The following is a 15184-nucleotide window of genomic DNA, read 5'->3' as shown; positions in this document are numbered from 1 at the left end:
TAAGAGGTCAGCAACTGGTACACTTGCTAAGATGTGTGCTGAAAAGGAACTGCCAGTAGCCACAAAACATAAATTTGAAGAAGGATCGGAGCTTGGTACAAGAGGATCATGTCTCTACACTATTTTATTCAGCAAATAAACCAAATAATTGTTATGGGATTTCCCTGTTGTAGCTCTCTCTGAGTAACTAACCTGGACTTTCTTTCTTTCAAATAAAGAGGTGTGTTTAGAACAAGTTATATAAAACCTCTGGGAAGGATTGCCTGGACAGCAAGCAATTCAACACACATCCAATTATTTATTTGTATACACACTCACACGGACACATATAAAATATAATAAATAGGGAAAACAGGAGAGGATAAGGCTCTTTTTTTTTCATTCAGGGAAAAGTATGACCTGCAGCTGTACGAAGTTGGCAAAAACAAGGACGGAATGATAAATGGGCATAGAGATATAAGTCAGATGTTCAGCCAGGCACCCTGGCCTATATCTTTGGCTGTTATGGTTGATTAAATTTATCAATGGACAGTTGGCTGGGTAACTGAGAGAAGGCGAGAATTCCAGCCAATTTAAAATCAGCCACCATTGAAACTAATTTGGATTGAGAAGTTATTAATATAAGCTGGTGGCCAATATTCTCATCTTAGGAAAAGGTGTGCAAGAAAGTGATATTCAATTCAGTTCTAGTCACTTTGCAATGAAAATGATTATTCTCAATCCATTTTGATCTTCATTCAAACCTGATGTGAAAAGACTGTTGAGCATCTTGAGGCATGACCCTTGCCAGGAGAAGAGTGGGGAGCTTGATAATTCTCTTGGACATCTAAAGCAGCTCTGGAGGTCCTGTTTCAGTCCCCAGGTGAGGCAATGGTTTGGATGAGGGTGAACCAACCAAGACTCAATCCAGATCAAATATCCAATATGTTCCAAAAAGGAATATACACTCTCTGAATTGTGGGCGGATAGCCTATAGCCCATCTCCTCCTCGACGCCTCTGAGCACAACTGCGTGGCTTGCCCATATGTGAAGTCTTTTATGGTTTTTCAATAGCCACCTGATATTGATTGGGAGAACAAATCAATGGTTGCCACAGCTCATGAGAATAGAAACCCAGTGATCATGATCAGCTTTGCTAAGGTGGAGAACTTTTCTAATTCCCAGATTGTTCTTTGCAAGGAATCTTCTAAAAAAAAAAAAAAACCCTCACTGCATCTGACACCTGCAGACATCTGCAATGGGGGGGGGATCTCCATGGTTTTTCCTTTCCTCTCGGTGACTCTGTTTCAATAGGACTGGGAGAGATGAGGATGAATCTGTGCCTGGATGGTGTTATAGAACGGTGCTCCCAGTGTACATGGGCATCCAACCTCTGAACCAGGAACTAATAGTAAGTATCATGAGACTCCCAAATGACTCATCAAGTTATTATTTAGAGCTGGAGTGGTCTTATATGCCCTTTAAAAGCCAAAAGAGCCTCTTTGATTCAAAGGTCTTCTTATTGGATTTAGTTAAGCCAGCTCAAATACTTAGGCTGAGTTTTGTTTGGCCACAGTTGCTAGAAATGGCCACTCAGCATGTTGCAATGTGGTACATCTATAAAGGGAACAGCAGCCAGACTATTAAAGTGGATTGGCACAGTCTGTTGGTCTCTTTCTTGGCCTGGGGGTTCCTTTCCACGGATCCATCTTGTGACACCACTCCTGGACTAGAAGTTCTTCTTCTTGGCCATTCAGGCCATGGCCACCTCCTGGATGGATTATTGGAATGCACTTTACATGGGGCTGTGTGAGCAACACTGGCTTCCAGGTTTTTTCCCCTGGGTGCAATTCAAGATGCTGGTTATCACCTTTAAAGTCCAAAAAGGCACAGGGCCAGGTCATTTGTGAAATGACCTTTTTCTGAAGGTTTCTACTTGTTCCACCACATGAGAAAGTTCCTTCCCTGAAATATCATCCTCTGCAGGGCCTAGGAAGCATCTCTTCTCCATAGCTGGCATTGCCTTGTAGAACATCTTTTTCTCAGGGATATGGCAAACTCCTACTGACAAGGCCTTGAACAGCTGGCTCTTCTCACAAGTATTGGAATAGAATGCAACTGGAGGACAGCAAGGTGGAACACTGATGTTTGGGAGAGTGTTGCCCCAGAAGGCCGGGAGATTTTATTTCATTTTTTTTAAAAAAAATGTTTTTGATTTGTGAGGCACCAGGCCTGTGCATCATAATATGGGTATGGGTACTATAAAAGTAATTAAAATAAATGAAGAAGAGTGTGATGGCTCATGTGGTTAGGATGCTGGGTTGAAGGATAGCAAACCCACGTTTGAGACCTGAGTGCTGCTGCATGGCGGAGTGAGCTCCTGTCATTTGCTCCAAACTCTTTGATGGAGACATGAAAGCAGCCCCCATGGGCGTCTCCCAGCCAACGGTGATGTCACCAACTAATCCTTTCAACTCGGAAGCACCTAAAACAGTGCCTCCGACCTGAATGGGAATGGGAATTAAAAATAATTATTTTAAAAATAAATTAAAATAATTATTTTTTTAAAAAAAATAATAAAACTTTTCCTACTGGTGATCATCTACTTTGTACATTTTTTTTCACATTACAACTGATATGGACAACCAAAGGAACCCTGAGGAAAAATGACCATATTTATTTAAGGCTGGTCATGTAATTGTAATAAGAGAGTCAAAGTAAGTATGGCAACCTTGGCTCTTTTATGACTTATGGACTTCAACTCCCAGAATTCCTGAGCCAGCCATGCTGAGGGGAAAGGGAGAAGTTTCCAAGCTGAGCCACGCTAGGTCAGGAATTCTGGAAGTTGAAGTCCACGAGTCATAAAAGAGGCAAGGTTGCCTACCCCTGATCTAAGGGATGGGAAGAGCATTCTTCATCATAGTACTTGCTGGGGTATAACAATGGAGAAAATTATCTGCCTTTCTGTGAGCATCCCAAAGCACCCATTTGCATGGCTGTTACAGAAAGGGAACGTCTTGAAAATATTGCGACTCTTACATTGTATTTATTGATTTATAAGTCACATTTATACAGCCGTATTTCCAATGTTCCATTTCCAACCCTGAAAGCTGATTAAGTGACCCCGAGCAATCTCTTCTTCCAACCTAAACTTTGTCATTGGAAAATAGTGTGGAATGGGAAAATAATCATATATTGCCCTAAATTCCATGCAGATTATCATAAAAATCTGGAAAGGATGCTTGTCATATTAGCATTTGCTTCTCTCTTTTTTGGGGAGGTATAATGAATTTTATGTAGCATCTTTCAAGCAAGTCAAATGTTCCTTCATAAGAGAAAGATTAATAAGTGTATCGAGAATCATCGGGATTATGGACTATCCCATCTGATTAGTCCAATTTGTCTGGGCATTCTGATGTATTCCTAGACTTTGCTTTCTGCTCCTTCATACTTTTGCTATGGTTTTGTTTCTTTACATCTAGGTACGTTTTTTGAATCAGACTCTTTTTAACTGCTTGATTGGTCAATGTTTTTCTGCAGCTTTTAGAGTGCTACACAAGGCAGTAACTGTAGTCACTCCATAGGGAAAAGCCAGCCTTCAGAATGTCTTGAGGTGCCCCTTTTTAAAAAATTCTGTCTAGCAGAAACCTAGTGCTAAAAACCATTTCTATGACACTCTGCTCTGGATTCTCCCAACTGCCAAATCTCCCTCTAGCTCCACTCACCTCGTTACCCAGCAGAGCAGACACACAGGCCTCTGAGGCATCGCAAATGGCAGTCAAGTCATGGCCTCCTTCCAGGGCTAGAACGAGAGCCCCACCAGCCACATTCATCAATTGCCTGGTCATATAACCAAAACCTGCAGAGGAACCCAAAAGAAACCAGGGAATCAGACCTCTCTGGTAGGGTATCTCCTAGAAGAGACAAGAGTATCGGCCCTTCCTGGCTGCAACTATGGATATCTTTTTCCTCAAAAAAAAAAAAAAAAAAAAAAAAAAACAGAAGAGAAACTTTTTGTGGTTATCTAGTCATCCAGCTCTGCTTTAGCCAAATTTTCTAGCTTCCATATCCCTTCTCCTGCTACAGAAGATGTTCTATAGGCTCAGGGAGGATTCTATTATGCCTTTGTTCTGCATCTGCAAAGAGTTGGCCTTTAAGCAAACACTGTAGCTAGACATTGCAAGAGAAGGCCCAGGGAATCAGACCTCTCTGGTAGGGTATCTCCTGGAAGAGACAAGAGTATCGGCCCTTCCTGGCTGCAACTATGGATATCTTTTTCCTCAAAAAAAAAAAAAAAAAAAAAAACAGAAGAGAAACTTTTTGTGGTTATCTAGTCATCCAGCTCTGCTTTAGCCAAATTTTCTAGCTTCCATATCCCTTCTCCTGCTACAGAAGATGTTCTATAGGCTCAGGGAGGATTCTATTATGCCCTTGTTCTGCATCTGCAAAGAGTTGGCCTTTAAGCAAACACTGTAGCTAGACATTGCAAGAGAAGGCCCGCACACACAACTCATCTTTGTCATAATTGGTTTCCTTTCACATGCTTCTAAAAAATCATGAAAGAAAGCTTGAAGAAAACCATCATGTGGTAAGATGTGTATTGTGGTACATTCCCCCTTAATGACCATTCAACCAACTCTCTAGATCAGCGGTTCTCAACCTGTGGGTTGGGACCCCATTTGGGGTTGAATGACCATTTCACAGGGGTCGCCAAACAATGCAGTCCGCCATTTTTTCCCCTTTTCCTTAGCTGTGCTACTCCCTTTTATTCTATTGGCTTTTGAAAGCCAATAGAATAGACTCTCTTGAATAGGAGAGTCTAGTTCTATTGGCTTTCAAAAGCCAATAGGAATTGTCCAGGCTGTCTCTGCCCTGCTGAGCCCGCCAAAAGTCCCATTCTGCAAACGGTGCTGCACCAGTTGAGTAGTCCTCGACTTACGACCGGTTGAGTAGTCCTCGACTTACGACCGGTTGGGGGTTGCGGCATTAAAAAGGTTGAGAACCACTGCTCTAGATCAAAGGTCCCCAACCCCCGGTCCATGTACTGGGTCATAGTATGCCAGCAGCTAGGCTGCACAAACAAGCAAAGCCCCATTCACGAGATGCAGGCAGCACACAAAACCACGCCCCTCCGGTCCATGGAAAAACTTCTGTCCACGGAACTGGTCCCTGATGCCCAAAAGGTTGGAGACCTCTGCTCTAGATATTGCCCTAGAGATGCTGCAGAGATGCTGCTCTAGATATTGCCCTAGAGATGCTGCAGATGCTGCAGAACATCTGTCCAGACAACAGCTGGACAGATGTTCTCTCTGGGCAAAGAGTAAACTGCTCACTCTCCCATTAGAATGTCCACCACTCTTCCCGGTTAACTGCCATCCTGAAGGACCCTTACATTTGGCTGAGACTTTGTAACCCCCTAGTGGAGGAGGATGGCCATCGGCTGCATCAAAGCCTGCAGATACCAGCACCACATCCGGGGAGAACTCTTGGGCAACTGGCATCACCACCGTCCTGCAAAGAAGGAGGAAATTAAATTAAATTCAAAAATTAAATCAAATCAGGATGGTTAGCATCAGTGACTCTCTAGATTCCTGGATGCTTCAGACTATTATTTACAACATAAAACATTGCCTTGCTTAGGCACACTGACAAAACAAAACAAAACAAAAAAGCTACAATCTTACACATGTATTTTTCCATTTGCATCAGTTCTGAAATGTTGTTAGATCTCTTTTATTATTTATTATTTTTAAAAAATTGCAATGCTTCATTTCTATGATACACTGAAGTATAAATGTGAAAGGATAAGTTATGCAACTAGGATTAGCAACATGGGGCACTACAGTGTTACACCAAATAATTCAGGAAATCATGAAAATCACTGAATCTCATGGGGTCCCACATTGACACTGAGGTTGAACAAATCTGGATTTGGCCACTGCCTGGATGGAAGTGAGGCCATCTTGAAAGTATTCCTCCCCTGTTGCCCTCTCCCACCCCAATTCATCCCCCTTCTTTCAAAGGGACATAAATGCAGCTAATTTTGAAAAATGGGACACCAAAGTATGAGACTCCAATCACATATGATGCTGAGCCACATACAGTTTTCCCTCAGGAAATTACTTTTTAAAAATCGTTCATACAGATACATTCTTGAGGGCTGAATCTGTGTTGGAGAAACAGTGCTTGCTCTCTCTCTCTCTCTCTCTCTCTCTCTCTCTCTCTCTCTCTCTCTGTGTGTGTGTGTGTGTGTGTGTGTGTGTGTGTGTGTGTGTGTGTGTGAACTCCCTCCCTCCAGCATTTTTCCATTTTCCTCTTCAGCATTTTTTCCATTAATAAACACATAAACAATTTTGCTCAAGTGGAAGAAAGCAATTTTAGCAGTAACACCCCCCAAAAAACCTCTCTGGCAGAGGAAAGGTATAAAATCACCCTTTACCCCACCCCTGACCACACTTAATTAAAAAAAATATGAAACAAAGATAAACAAATGAAAATAATTTTGATGAGGAGGTAAACTTAAGGCAACTTGGCATGACAGGTGCCTGACCAATGGCCACCACCCCAAGCTCCTGGATCCTCTAGTATCAAGCAAGCACTGGGTGTATAATTTCAGGCTCATCAATTCACAATCTACAAAAGTGCTTCTTCCTCCTGTACCTTCTCCCCACCTCCAAGAAAAGGAGAAATGTTTTTTTAAAAAAGAGCAGACTGTTAATTAGTATCTCACTTCCTTGGGCTACTTTTCAGCCTCTGTAACTGGTCTGAGTTCTAAAGCAGTCCCATGCTCTTCCACAGAAAGCCATCATTCAGCCCTCTTTGTGAGACAATGGAAGTTTAAGGCGGGTTGGAGCAGGTCCCAACCATATCAAGGAGGAAGCTGGCTTGGATTTGAACTCATCCCTCGATGCACCGCTGTGCGGAGCCATTCCCAGACCTCATACACAGAGAGCCCCAACAGGCCTTCCATCTTGCCCACTGGGATATAAGAGAATCTCATCCATCAACTAGATCGCATTTGGCAAGCAACTCAAAGAGACATGGGGCCTGGGAGCTGCATTTCTGTGTGGAGCAAAAAGTGGGGATATGTGGGGTAGGGGGAAGAAACTATTTATAGAGCCCTTTTAAGTGCAATCAAAGCACATGTGTTGGGCAGCTGTGGGAGGGTGGCCTTTTGCCAGAGCCCGGCTTGGCACAGTTAGGCCTTGCAATTCAAAATGGAGACTCTGCCAAGTGCTGTGGGTCTCGTTCCTCAGGCCGGAGAAGCTAGCTCTGACCATCTGGCATTCCAAAGCGCTACTAAACACTTGGTTGTGTGGTTTTGGGGGTGTAAGAGGCTCACCAGAACACAGCTCCTCTGCATGCTACAGAGTGGTGATGCAGCAGAGCAATTCAACATGCCAAAGGGATGCAGCAATATTTGAGGGAATGATTCTTTTAAAGCAGGGGTCTTCAAACTTGGCCCTTTTATGACTTGTGGACATCAACTCCCAGAATTCCTCAGCAGCGTGCCTGGCTGAGGAATTCTGGGAGTTGAAGTCCACAAGTCATAAAAGGGCCAAGTTTGAAGACCCCCATTTTAAAGCAAAGGTGGACAACTTGTAGCCCCAAGGCCTTAGGTACTCTTTCTGTAGCCTCTTAGCGGCTTTGTCTATCATAGCTACAACCTTAAGAAAGTTTCCAAAACTAAATTTGAGACAGAAGCCCTAAAACAGGTGAGGAAGTAATATTTCTCTTGAATGGGCTGTAAATCCATATTGGTTTTTTTACATCATTGGTAGCACCATACAATTTGCTAATTGCATTTCATACTCCACACATGATCTCTAATTTGGCCTTAGGAAACTCAACTAAATATGAGCAAGACTGTAACTTTGTTTTTGGCCCTTCAGTTACACAGAGCCACAGAATCTTACCACAGTCTTCTCAGCAACATGGGGATTATAACACTGGCCTACCTTACTGGATGGTTGCAGAAAAATTAGCAAAATATATCTGTAACAGGGAGGTGACTTGCACACATTCCAAAAAATGCTATGAGTATGTGGGAAGCTTAGCACAAGTCTTCTTAGCAATTGGGATGATGATGGCATGAGGGAGGACTCTTAACATAGCGCCTTTGTCATTGACTTCACATCCTGGGGAGTATTATACTAGCTTTGGATCACAAAAGAAGGAACTGAACTGGTTTAGTTCAGTTTAGTTTTCAGAAGTTTGGTAGGAGCAGCCAGGACTGTGGGCCAATGGAGTGGGGAGAGGAGAAAGTGTGTCAGAGCTACTAGTGGAGGTGTGCGTGCAACTTCTGACAACCCAGGAAAGAAAGATTTACAGCCTGATCCTATGTTTAATCATGTTTATTTGGAAAAAATCCCACTGGACTTCATGAGATTGACTTCCAAGTATAAACACTCTTAGGCTTCCTTCCCTGACTCTGAAGTTTTGCCCACCCCGTTCCCTGCCTTCCTGTCCCATATGATGAAAACAATCAGCCAAGAAAAACAGGCGTGCTTGCAGTTCTTTAGACAATGTTCCTGCATGCTACTAAAAGTAAACTTGTTCAAATAAATCATGCTGCCTACTTTGTTCCTCAGTTCTGATCTTTGGTGCTCGGGCAGCAAAGGGTTCGCCTCTTACATCAAACGATAAGCTCAGCTCCAGAATTAGCACAGGAGCTGAGATATTGCGAGGAGGAACAAAGCACACTTAAATCTGGCCTAAAGTGGAGCAAACTTGCCAGATGCTTTCCTTGAATCATCCTCAACATGACGCCAGATGAAACAAGTTGTCATCTCAGACATCTGGGGAGCACCAGCTTGGAGAAATCTACTCTGCTTGCCTGTTCTTCTCTTCCTTCATTTCCCCCCCCCCCGTCCCTCCCCCCCCCGGGGCTAAAAGTAAACTGTTCCATTGCAACTAAAAAGTTATTCAAAGCAGCCTTTGCCAATGTAAGTCAACAGGGCCCTATTGGAAGAATAGGCATTGTATCAAAGCTTGAAGGAGAGGGGGCCTACCGGAAAGCCGCCAAGTACTCTGGATCTCCCATGGGAGGGTCAAGACCTCCTGTCCAAGCAACATTGACAGTGAAACCTTCTCCGGCCCCGGAGCCCACCTGAAAAAGAAAAACAGGGAGCAAGTCAGGTCTCCCACTGTTGAGACGACCGCATCTCCAGATCAACTGAACAGCCTCATTGCAGCCCTGCTGAGGATCCTGATGTCCAAGATAAGTAAACTAAAAATATCCCAATCCCAAGTTTATTATATTGACAGCACTGGAGAGATGACCTGTATTCAATAACAGGAAAACAGCAGTTTGTGGATGCTTCCTTTAACTCTACTGTTATGGTTTCACTTCTGGTGATCTTACCGTAGTGAATGATCATGTGTACTAAGCATTTATTTTTGGGTGTGTGGGTGGGAGGCATTCTTTGGAAGACAAAGCATACCCACAATAAACTGGGAAGGAAGCCCAAGTACTTCATTTTTTTATGATAAGAAATCAGATTTCCCATCTCTTAACTATTCAGATTCTCCCCCCCCCCCAACAGAACCACAAATCTCTTAGAATTAAATGACTTTGGGAATTCTTTCTCTGAAATACAGCATTTATTTACTGCGTTCCTAAAATAATTAAAAAATTACTCAAGGCAAACATTCTCCATTTTTCCCAGAAAAAGATGCTCAAAAGTTTTTCCAGTCACAAAGATAAGCATTTTTCTATTATAAAGTTAACTGGGCTGCTTCCCGTACTGCATGAAACACCAGAATCAATTCCAAAGTTCACCCCCAAATGTCATTTCAGGAAATAATTCCTAGATAATGTTTGTATTGCTTTTTGCCTCCCTCTCCCTCCCAACATTTCCAGTTAAAGAGGGAGCGAAGGTTATGGACAGAATAATTTTCATGTTAAATTGGTGATCCTTAAAAGAATGATTAATAGAAGAACCTTCTGCACTATTTCTGGAGTGCTGCGTACATCAAACATACAGTATCTTTTATTTATTTATTTATGAGACTTATATACCACTTTAAGTGCAAGCACTCTCTAAGCGGTGTACACCAGTAAGCAATATATATATATATTTACATTGCCCCCAACAATCTGGGTCCTCATTTTATCTACCCCGGAAGGATGGAAGGCTGAGTCAACCTTGAGCTGGTGAGATTTGAACCGCTGACCTGCTGAACACAGTCAGCTAAAGTGGCCTGCAGTACTGGGAATCAAATCCCAAGTGCCACTCTAATGCATAGAGTAGGCAACAGTACTTTTCCAAAAATATTCATGTGCAGTGTTATGCTTAGATTTTCTTGCAAAGGAAAAATGTTCAGTAGTTTTATGTGCAGAAGTACACTGATCATCCTCTCTTTCTCCCCTGCAAATAAGAAGGTCCAGTTTTCCAAAATCCAGGGGAGGGTGGCGGTGGCTAGGTTTCCTCTACACTTGTATGGCATCCCATACATGTTGCAGACCGCTTGCAAGTGGTTATTAACCCCTTCTGGCACACCTGGTCATTCCAAAATTGAGCCCATGGCCAATGAATGTTGCAGCGCGAATGCCCCAATGTTTTAAGACGAGGCACGAGTACAACACGGAACAGGAAAACTTTTCCATATGAAACATAGCCCTGTTAGCTTTTTGGGCAGCAGGCTTCTGACCTAGACAGAGGTTTATTCGAAGAGAAAACTCTGTTTCCACCCTCATTTTGGGGTTACAACCCAGAACCTGGCTTGCTTTGTGTGTGAAACACACACAAAATACTACTGTAGTATTTTCCAGGAGGAGGAAGAGGAGAAGGAGGAGAGAGGGAAAATGAAGAAAATGGATAAGGGTGACAGGAAATCCCTCTCTGAAGGACAAACAAACAACCTGCCAAATCACGCCATGTCAGCTAGCTGGGCAAGAGAAAGAGAAGAAAAAAAAAGAAAGGGTTGAAAAATCCCTGTCCGTTGGGGCAGGGCTCACCATCAAAACTGACAGTGTGTCTGATGAAGGAGGGGGGAAACAGCTCATAATGGGGGTGGGGGTGGGGAGGGGGAAGCCTTGAGTGATATGCTACAGTCTCCCAGGGATTTGTGCGGCATCATAAACAATGCTTCAGCCCCTTTGATATCTCCTGCTGGAGGGAGAGATGAGAACCAGATGGGGGCCAACTCCAGTCCTGGCCACTTTCAGCACTAAGCTCCTTTGAAAGCAGGTTGTAAAGCATGATGGATTTGAAAAGCCTATCCGATTTGCCCTCCTCCCACCCTTAGCTGGGGCAAAGTTCTCCATCTTTTTCTCAGAGCTGGAAATGTTCAGCTCTAGCTTAATGAAGTTCTCCAGAGAACTTTCTGGCTCCTCAGATGCATTTAGCTTCTAACCTCCCTTTAAAAAAAAGAAAAGAAGAAGTCAGAAACCAACGCTGTTTAAATTTCAACGAATTTCCCAAGGGGGCATCTATGTTTTCTAACGTGGAGCCAAGAAGGGCTCCCTATGGATGGGCTGAGCAGAAGGTTCACCAGCGTACTTGGGGAACAAGACCAACGATGGAGATTCTGAGAGAGGGATGTTTGTCAGCTGATTCCTACTTAAAAGCCTAGGAAGGATGAATCTGTGGTAAAAGTAAAGAAAAGCTAAGTGGGCAGAGGTCCAAGAGACCTAAAAGTCATACCAGGAACTTAAAAAAAATCCAAAAATTGTGGAACCAAGAAAAGCAGATACCAATCAGAGACAGAGAAACTTAACAGATAGGATATACAGAAGCTTAGAGATTGTAGGTAATAAGGGCAGTAAAGCAGGAGTCCCCAACCTGTGGGCCGTGGGCCACTACTGGGCTGTGGCCTGCTGGCCACTGGGCTGCAGGACAGGCTAGCTAGTGCGTGCACACTCACCCCCACTCGTGCTAGCACCGCAATGAAAATGGGGTGCCATGGTGAAAATGGGGCAGGGCTAGTATCACGCGGGTGCTAGCGCCACCCTATTTGCATTGTGCGGGTGCTAGCGCCGCCCATTTGCATCACATGTATGCTCGCAGCCCATTTTGTGCATGCGTGTGCGTAAAATCCTTCCCCGTCCTTTTCCCTCTGGTCCACCAACCAAAAAAGATTGGAACCTCTGCGGTAAAGCACAAAGTGGTCAGGTCTTGTTTCTTAGGAGGGCCCCTGTGCCTTTAAGAAGCCCAGTGGCTTCTGCTTTTATGGAAGCATTGTTATCCTTTAAGCTTTGAACAGTGGTTCTCAACCTTTTTAATGCTGTGACCCCCAACCGGTCGTAAGTCGAGGACTACTCAACCGGTCGTAAGTCGAGGACTACTCAACTGGTGCAGCACCATTTGCAGAATGGGACTTTTGGCGGGCTCAGCAGGGCGGAGACAGCCTGGACAATTCCTATTAGCTTTTGAAAGCCAATAGAATTAGACTCTATTCAAGAGAGTCTATTCTATTGGCTTTCAAAAGCCAATAGAATAAAGGAGTAGCACAGCTAAGGAAAAGGGGGAAAAAAATGGCGGACTGCGTTGTTTGGCGACCCCCGTGAAATGGTCGTTCGATCCCAAATGGGGTCCCGACCCACAGGTTAAGAACCACTGGCTTAGAAGAAGCCACAAGTGAGGATGCTATAGCCATGCATTACTTTGAGTTAATTGACTATATAGATTTTGTTTGTACTATGGGTAGTGATAAAGGGGTTGAATTATAACCGGAGAGGTAAGGTTCAATTCCTTTTCCAGCATGGAGCTCTGTAGGAGGCTTTGGACCAGTCACTCTCTCTCTCTCTCTCAGCCCAACATATCTCACAGAATTCTTACCGGGACAGAACTGTTAAAATTCCCAAGACAAGATAGAAATGCAGTAAAAGAATTAAAATAATTTTAAAAAAACATATCATTTTCGAACAGGAGCATTTTGCTAAGATCTGCATTTTCACTATCATACAGAGACGTAAGGTGGGGGAGGGGTTCCTGATCTAGCAGTTGGTTCAAGGGGTTTGAGGCATGCTATTAAGTTTGCAAAGGCAACATTTACTAACGATCACATTGTGCGCAAATCTGGGGCTTCCCCTTTCCTGTATTGTATCAGTAATATTTTTATTTATGGAAACCAAGATATATGTAAAACAGGAGATTACCTCATCAGCTGCTCCGCTACCAGGGAAGAAGTTACCATCATCATAGCGATGCAAGGAGAGGTAGAGGACATTTGGATCTCTGTAGAAAACTTGCTGTGTCCCATTACCATGGTGAACATCCTGAGGGGGAGGAAGAGAGAAGGTAATAAACCTGTAAGTTGTTCCAAAGGCGCTTTTTTCAAGAGGCAACTGGACTTTCTTATTTTTCTTGGAAGACAGTTTCGCTTCTCATCCAAGAAGCTTCTTCAGCTCCCGGTGCGAAGCTGAAGTGAGACGTCTTCAGAGCGAATGAGAAGCGAAACGTCTTCAAAGAAAAACACGAGTGTAGTAATCAGTGCTCAGTCATTGCAGGGTGCAAAAAATGGCTGCTCCCTACGCAGCTTTTATTGTTTATATACAGTTTACAAGCAGCAAAAGTTTCTACATGACAATAGCATTTCATTGGTTAAACTCCCAACCAATCCTCAAGAATATAGAAGCCAGAGGCCAGAAACAGGGAATAGTAATGGCAATAACATCTTGTTGATGCGAGCTAACTATTATCAGACTGGCAAGGTCACAGAGCTGCGCACTTTCACATCGCCATGGTGATGTGAGGGGGGGAGATAGATCTAGAGAAGAAGAAGTACACAGGGATTGGAGGGGCAGTTTTCCACACACGACCTTTGCCTGGCCCCCACCTCTACACACGAGCTGAAGAAGCTTCTTGGATGAGAAGTGAAACGTCTTCAAAGAAATTCTTGGATGAAAAGCGAAATGTCTTCGAAGAAAAACAAGAAAATCCAGTTGCCTTTTGGGACAAACATGACCTGGATGACTGAGAATCTCCACATTACATTAAGCCTGTAAGTTGGTACACATATGGCCATTAGCTACCAGTGCTCTTCTATTTTACATCCTACTATAGCCTTCCTCCAAAGCTGTGCCCTCCAATTGGTCAAATTCACACCCAACATTAAACCCAAGTTAGCAAAACACAATTGCTGGGTTCATGTAGTATCTTGTGCCCAAGCACGTGAACTATAGTAGTAATGGGATTCCTACCATAGCATGGCAACTGCCCAATTCCCCCTTTGCCATGTCTAGTGTACTGCAAATTCAACTGATGCGGGAATATGACCCCTGTCACTTTCAGTCAACCAACTTGGTGGAGGGGAGCATGAGGCTTGTAGGATAGTAGATCAAAGTTTGGAGATAATTTTCTGTCATTTCCACAAGGATAACAAGAAATTTTCTTCCTGACAAGTGGAAGGAGGAACTCACCCAGTCGACAATCAATATCTTGCCGATTTTTCCTTTTTGCTGGAGCTGCCTGGCTGCAATTGCCACCGAATTGAAGAAGCAGAAACCCCTGCCAAGGAACATGGAGAGCAAGAAGCTGGGTGAACAACCAAAATGGGCAGCAAATGTATTTATGGGACATCCTGCCCAACTGGTACACGCCAGCCTCCCCAAAATAATCCAACCTCTCCTCAACCTCTTGCCTAAGTCCTGCAGAGACCACAGGGGCCAGATGTTATGCAACAAAGGGGCCATTTGCTGCATTCTTCCACTTGTGTGCTGCTCTAGGACTTAGCATTACAAGGACACACGTTTTGGCTGGTGGAGACCTGCCAAAAACTGAGCTCAAGAATCAGTTGGAAATATTCTGTAAAATGGCCTCTCTCTCTCTCTCTCTCTCTCTCCAATACCACATTCACTACTTTATAATGGCAAAATTGGGAAGATCTGCATGTGGAATGGGCCACCGCTGCTCAGATACTGCAGACAAAGCTCTCAGATGCATTGTTTTGGTTGGAGAGCTTTCACAAATTTACTGAAACCCAGCAATACACACAAATAGCTGCCCAGAGTTGATCCATAGTGAGATGGGTGCCAAAAATAAAATAAAATAAAATGTAAAGTAAAATAAAACAAAACAAGCAACTCATCACCGTGCATACTAACTCATTTTTACACTGTAAATTTGTGGGAAGTCAAAGTTGCCCTGACTATGAATAAGGGTGTATCAGCAGGCTGTGTAGTACTTTCTGGGAGGAAGTAGGAATCCGTACTGAACTGCTCAAAGTGAACAAACACAATAAGGGCCAGCTAAAGAATGGA

At 43.6% G+C, this 15184-nt stretch overlaps 1 protein-coding gene across 7 annotated transcripts in view; it reads right to left on the bottom strand.

Annotated features, from left to right (window-relative positions):
* HDAC7 (histone deacetylase 7) overlaps positions 1–15184 on the bottom strand; it is a 229010-nt gene that overhangs the window by 5195 nt on the left and 208631 nt on the right. For all 7 annotated transcript variants that reach the window (XM_039352581.1, XM_039352582.1, XM_039352583.1 and 4 more), the window contains 5 exons: positions 14345–14432; positions 13082–13201; positions 8991–9088; positions 5372–5490; positions 3705–3838 (listed from right to left, as the gene is read on the bottom strand). In XM_039352581.1, coding sequence (XP_039208515.1) covers positions 3705–3838; positions 5372–5490; positions 8991–9088; positions 13082–13201; positions 14345–14432 — 559 coding nt within the window. The remainder of the gene's footprint in view (positions 1–3704; positions 3839–5371; positions 5491–8990; positions 9089–13081; positions 13202–14344; positions 14433–15184) is intronic.

Source organism: Crotalus tigris, unplaced genomic scaffold, assembly GCF_016545835.1.
Source record: "Crotalus tigris isolate CLP2741 ecotype Arizona unplaced genomic scaffold, ASM1654583v1 scf7180000018445.1570621, whole genome shotgun sequence".
Classification (NCBI taxonomy): Eukaryota; Metazoa; Chordata; class Lepidosauria; order Squamata; family Viperidae; genus Crotalus; species Crotalus tigris.
This window is presented reverse-complemented; position numbering and strand designations above follow the sequence as displayed.